Here is a 6763-nt window from a genome sequence, read left to right on the forward strand (position 1 = left end):
GCTGGGAGAGAGTCCTTTCTCCCCACTGTAGCCCCAGGGCAGCCTGCACCCCAAACCCCTCATCCCCAGCCCTGTCCCAGAGCCGGCCCCCCCCCAGCCAGAGCCCTCACCACCCCCCCGCCGCACACCAACCCTCTGCCCCAGCCCTGAGCCCCCTCCCACACTCTGAACCCCTCAGCCCCAGCCCCACCGCATTCATTTTGTTATGTGCACCAGTATGGAGGTGATGTGTGACACATCACCTCCATATTGGTGCACATAACAAAATTCATTCCGCACATGGGTGGGGAAAATGAGAGGGAACACTGGTGCTCACCCATACAAACCGGTACTGGAATATTTTGCTGCCCCTTGCATTTTGCTGCCCTAGGTGACTGCTTGTACAGTGTGTACAATGGAGTCAGCCCTGGTTTCAAAGCATACTGAAGCCCTCAAATGCAGTAGCCTTCAACTACCCTCCAGCTGGGTACAATGAGGCCACCAAACACCAGCCAACTCAGCAAAGAGCGGGGGGGGCGGGTATTGCATTCAGAATGAACCCTCATAGTGAACCCATGAAATAAATGAAAATAGACAAGTCCTCTGCTTTGAAAATCTCTCTCTGCACAGCGGATGCTCAGCCATCAGCCGTCTTCTCCTAAACCAAGATAGTCTCATCGACTCTACACACACGCTGAACAAATCACAACCAAGTACAAAGTACCGATTTCTCTGTGGATTATTCGACAGAACTCAGGGTGTTTACTTCTCGGTTTTCCCAGGCTAATGTCCTGTGAATGCTTCTTCACATTGGTCTGGCAGGAAGAGAAAACTCTTGACTGTTTCTTTCATCCTCCAGTCAGTTGCTAACTTAACAGTGAGGCTGGATGAGGGTCACAGACTGGAGCCTGGGGGTCACCAGTGTTAGATGTGTATGCCCTTCTTTGCATCAATGCATCCTTCTGTTTGGTGTGAGCCACCAAAAAAGTCTGATCTTATCCTTGAATTCTAACTTGGAGGGTCATGCAACAAAATGGTGTGTTTGTAACAATGTTAATGTGTGTATTAGGATAAAGTAGATATACAGATAAGTTTACACTGGTTTTTTTATTGGATCTGTGAATCCAGACATGGATACCCATACAAACATTGCCTGAAGTTTTACATTGAAATTTCGGTGCCCAGAATGGACACCTAAGTGCTGAGCACCCAAATTCAGAATTTGACAATCCTGTTTAGGTGCCTTCCTTAAATGAGCCATGGTCTAACTCCATGCACTAAATCTCTGTGCATTTTTGTGTTTATAAAAGAAGTATCAAAACAGATATATGCAATCTGATTTTCTTTATAGGAAGTATGGATGGATTAAATACATCCTTAGTGTAACTTCATTAAAGTCAACATTAGGAATGAATTTGACCCATTATAGTTAGTTTGAATGAATAATATCCTAGGTTTATGTATCACACTTCATATCAGTCATGTACATCCGACCAGCTGTGTAATTATATACAGGAACAACCACTGAAATTCAGGTGGAAGGCAGCAGCTGCAGGTGGCAGGGCTACCATAGGAGGTGGCAGGAGGTGATTCTGGGCTAAGGATTTTGAGGTGAACATCTCGTGTCTTAAAAAAGTGCCATGGGATACTTGGGGGTTGAAGTCTGTGCATTTGGCTGACAGAGTGCAGCTCCAGGCCTGGACTTGGGCTTAAAGACTCCCTTTTTGAAACACATTACAACAAAAATGTAAGTTTTTAGGAACTCTTTCCCCATGGTAAATTGCATGGAATTCAATGTGCCCATCTTAGAAGGCCTAAATTAGCCCTCACAGCTCCAGTGAGTTTAGATATTTTAAACCAAATTTGCAGGCCACATTGCCCTCTTTCCCCTGGTTCATCATTGCAACTATGTTACCCCATAGAAATTAAAATGATGTCACTGCTTGTAAATCATGCTGGTCTGACAGACATAGACAGCGAGTCACAGAGTTTAAGGCCAGACGGGACCACCAGATATCTAGTCTGACCTCCTGCATATCAAAAGCCACCAACAGCACCAGCATACTAAACCCAACAAAATGCTGAAGCCCTATGTTTATTATTAGAGGAAGAACAATCTGCATAGTGGTCGTGTAACCTTCCTCCATACTGCTTCACAGGGGGCATAAGTCCCAACCAGGGGAGACTTCTGGTAAGGCTGAAAGAGTAAATCAGTCTCTATTCCCAATCACTCCTTTGCTCCTCTTCTGAGATTACCACACAAGGGTCTGATCTGTCCGTCCCTCACGCAGGCAAAATGCCTCTTACTCTCATTGGGGAGTTGCGTGTATAATGCCCAAATGATCAGACCTCAGAGGGTGCAGTTATGACAAGTGCCCTGTTCTCTTTTGTGATATACATATGTCTCTACCCATGAGGGACTGGACTTGGATCACCAATTTATTTCACAGGGGCTACTGTACAGCCATCAACTGGTAATGATTTTGGTTCATTAATGATTCAAGTCGGATTCACACCAGTGCGGGAGAGGTGAAAGCTTCCATAACCTATTATTTCCAGGCCCCTGACCATGGATTCCCTTCCCACAATAGGCATGTCTGAGGGACAATTCACAGAAAGCAGACTGTATACATTATTATCTGTATTATATTAAAATATTGGAAGGAGACCATTTAAAATATTCACTCAAAACTCCCACACCCCAGTCCCTGGGTTTTCTTTTGGTATGGGATTTTATGTGAGGGCAGGTGTAGAGGAGAGTTTGAAGAGGACTGTCCCTGGTTTTTGTTTTGTATAGTTGGATTAAGGATCTGTGTTTTATCCTTTAAAATGATCTGACTAGAGACACTCTGTTCTTAAGGAAGAATATTGGGTAACATGCCTTTGACTACTACACATTCCAACACTCATGGGCACCCAAAGCCTGGGCTTTTTGGATACTATATAGGCTCAGTTGTGCATTTGGATTTTGTTACAACCACTGCGCCTTTCTCCGGGGCTGATATTTTTAAGAGCAGAAAGGTGGTGGACTCCTGGAGAAAGAGCAGGGTGTGCGGACCTCCTTTCAGAGTAGCAGCCGTGTTAGTCTGTATCCGCAAAAAGAACAGGAGGACTTGTGGCACCTTAGAGACTAGCAAAAGCGCCAGGGCGCACTAGATGGTAAAGGGATAAGTGGAGCGAGGAAAACCAGGAATGAGACTTAAGTAAAGGCCGCACAATGCAAGGGGCTGCATCTCACCGCCACAAACTTTCCACAGTAGCAGAAACCAAATGACTCAGATTAAAACTTTTATCTTTTTCGCTTCAACTGCCTCCCTTCTCCTAATGAGGTGTGTGTGGGGGGGGGGGGTGTCCGTTTGGCCTCAGCATTGTGCCTTGGTTTTGCAAAGAAAAGTTTGACGGCCAGTGCTGGTTTGCAAGATCCCCATCCATGAAGCTTTCTCCCGTCGCGCGAGCGTGAGCTGGAGGGCTGCAGGGGTCACGCCAGACTCCCCAGCCCCGAGCGATCTTTCCCTTCCGGGAAGGAGATCAGAGCAAACGGCATCGCTCAAGCTCCAGCCCCGATGAAGGAAGCCTGTTGGGTCCCAGTTTTCGGGATACAGGACTCCAGCCTAGGTCAGTGCCCGTGTGGAAGTGAGCACAGAGGATCTGCAGGTTGTCACACGGGTAGTGATTAGAGCGTCCCCGGGAGGTGCCACGTGGCTCCGGGCGGCAGAAGTTGCAAAGGGTGGATCCTGGAAAGCCGGCAGCGCTCTGGCGATTGCCGCAGACTTTTAGCTGCCGCCCTTGCTGCTGCAGGGAACGCGTTTATTGCCGCGAGCAGGCGCCTCTCCGTTAAAAGCACAATCAAATGGCAAGCTCTGAACATGCCTCTGTCCTCTCCACCTGGAAATCAATGCACCACCCAGGACACCTGGCTGTGGGGAAGGGCTGGGCCTTTGGGGGGGCGGGGGGGAGAAGCACACTGGCTTCGCGGCTCTTAAGTAGCCGTCCCCGCCCGGCCGCTACCTTGGCTTCTCCTGCCGGTTCTTTAACGCCCCACAAACCCGTTAATTAAAGAGATCCCTCTGATTGGGCGGCGGGTGAATCCCAGCGGGCCCCTCTCTGTAATATAACGGGCGGCTGGGACAGGAGATGATTCATATCCCGCCCCCAGCCAGGGCACAGCGCGGTGCCAGCCAGCACCCGAACGAGACGCAGCCAGACACCCAGCCAGGGAGCGCACACCCCCCCGGGGGGGCGCAGACCCGCGATCCCAGGGGGGCGCAGACCGAGATCCGACAGGGGCGCAGACCCCGCGATCCACCAGGGCGCAGGAGGGGGGCGCGGCGCAGCGCAGCGCGGCGCAGGAGGGGCGCAGACCCCAGCGCGGGACGGGGGGGAAGGCGCAGGCAAAGTGCCCCGTGCGCCCATGAGTGTCGCCCAGGGAGCCGAGCTCTTCCCGGGCTCCGGGGACCTGCCCGAGAAGGCGATGGCCGAGCTGAAGTCCCTGGGCGGCGACCCCTACCTGGCCCTGGCTCAGAGCTATGGCCAGTCCGCCTTCGCCTACGGCCCGGGGCGCGGCGCGGCGGAGAGCCCGCGGGGCTACGCGGGCGGCGGCGGGGCTTTCCGCCCCGCCCCGCTGGGCAAGTCGGCGGAGAGCAGCGGCGAGCAGAGCGGGGACGAGGAGGACGCCTTCGAGCCGGCCAAGGGGAGCCCGGCGTACGAGCGGGAGGGCAAGCTCAAGGCGGGCGCCCTGGGGAAGAAGCCCAAAGAGCCGCGCTCGCTGCGGCTCAGCATCAACGCCCGGGAGCGCCGGAGGATGCACGACCTGAACGACGCGCTGGACGGGCTGCGCTCGGTCATCCCCTACGCCCACAGCCCCTCGGTGAGGAAACTCTCCAAAATCGCCACCCTGCTGCTGGCCAAGAACTACATCCTCATGCAGGCGCAGGCTCTGGAGGAGATGAGGCGGCTAGTGGCCTATCTGAACCAAGGGCAGCCCCTCGGCACTCCTCTCCCCGCCACACTGAACCCCTTCGGACAGTCAGCTGTGTACCCCTTCTCTGGCACAGCCCTGCCCAGCTGCCCTGAGAAATGCACTGCCTTCCCTGGGACAGCCTCCACCCTCTGCAAACACTGTAATGATAAGCCTTGATTTCTTTTGCCTGTCAGCTTTTCTTTCCACTCCATCAGCCCTGGCTTCCAACCATCAGTTAAGTTTCTTTTTTTCTTTTGTATTTTGCTATTTCATTTGCTCTCTCATTGGGAAATATTTGAAAGCTGTTGGGACTAAACAACCCTGCTGTTTTAAAGTTCACTTAGCTAAAAATTCTGTAAAATGCTCCCCACCCCTCCCTGGTTTTCAGTGCAATCATGCTGCTTGCAACTTTCTGTAGTGTTTTTTATTTTATTTTCTTCCCAGACTGTTAATGGATTAACTTTGAGCATAACTTTTGCCTATCAACTTGCTTTGGCCCACAAAGTTGCTTGGTCTGGTTAAACGAAGTTTTTAAAACACACCCATACACAGAGAGAAAATCTGCAAATGGAAATCTCAGTGAGTTTTCTTTGGATTGATCAACCTGGGTAAAAACTATGCAATGTTTTCAGAATGCAAAATCACTCATCAAAAAAAGGGGGAAATTAATCTAATAGAGCCCCCGAATTAAACTAAAATGCCATCTGATCAGCTCTCAGGTGTTTTTTGTGGTGTCGGTAAAACCACGGAAGCTTTACAATTATGAGTTTCTTTTCAAGTTAAGAACCCATTCTTGGGCTGACAGAAGTCTTTTGATTGTACACTGTTGCCTGCTTTTCTGCCTGTTTCTCAACTTGTTTGGGTTTTCCAGATTTTTCCAAAGTCATTGCTCATCTTTGGTAAACAAACCATAATATCACTCAACGTATTTAAATGTATTTATTACGAATAAAAGACGTGAATAACCACTTACTCTGTCCTACATCTCTCTGAACCAGTTTGCAGTCTAAGCAAAATAAATGATGAGGTCAATGTAAGGTGTAAAGAAACATCATTTGGATTAGACTGGTGCAAGTTAGGTGAGTGAGTCAGTTTTTCAAAAAAACATTGGATGACTCCATTTCAATATACCTTTTTTTTTTTTTTTTTTTTTTTTACTTTTCCCATAAATCTTGAAGCGGGGGGAGTAATTTACTCCTGTCATTTAAAGTGAAATAGTCTGGGGACAGGTTGGTTTGAGTTTGTGCATTTGGATACTTGACTCAAATACTTTGTCCTCAAAGCTGCAGCTTTATTAGAAGGGGATACCTTGGCAGTTATTTTTGTAAGAGTGTAATGCTGAGAACAAAATAAAAATTGCCAGAGAAGACTATAAAGGATTGTTTGAAATCACTGCTATTCTGTTTGCTTGGTTCTCTATTGTATCTGCAAATCCTAATCCCATATTATGTCAGAAGCTTGGCCCACTGTGATCACTAAACCAAAAGCTCTCTCCAAGTGTATGTCACATTAGTGCAAGTTACCAAGTCAACGCTGTAGCTAGTCCCTTAATTGTTGGGATTTTTTTTAATGCTGTGATGCCTTGTATGCTTCACAAATCATTATTTTATAATAATAATGGAGATGCATTCTGTGATTTGTGTTCAGACAGGAATACCCACCACCCAATGTCAGTGACCACGTAAACTGGTACAGTAGCAGCCTGAGGGGCTAGACCTGTCCATGGTCATTTGTGTTAGGAATGGGGTGTAACTATTTAGGGTTATTAAACCAATTTCCATGGCTGTCGCCAGTGTTATGCTAATTTGGAAAGGACTGCAGTCC

At 48.9% G+C, this 6763-nt stretch overlaps 1 protein-coding gene across 1 annotated transcript; it reads left to right on the top strand.

Annotated features, from left to right (window-relative positions):
• Positions 1-4084: 4084 nt before the first annotated feature.
• On the top strand, positions 4085-5998 carry BHLHE23 (basic helix-loop-helix family member e23). The gene has a single exon (XM_084646347.1). The coding sequence runs from the start codon at positions 4391-4393 to the stop codon at positions 5114-5116; it is 726 nt and encodes a 241-aa protein (XP_084502473.1). The 5' UTR covers positions 4085-4390; the 3' UTR covers positions 5117-5998.
• The last annotated feature ends 765 nt before the right edge of the window (positions 5999-6763 follow it).

Source organism: Lepidochelys olivacea (assembly GCF_965140295.1).
Source record: "Lepidochelys olivacea isolate rLepOli2 genome assembly, chromosome: 13".
NCBI lineage: Eukaryota > Metazoa > Chordata > Testudines > Cheloniidae > Lepidochelys > Lepidochelys olivacea.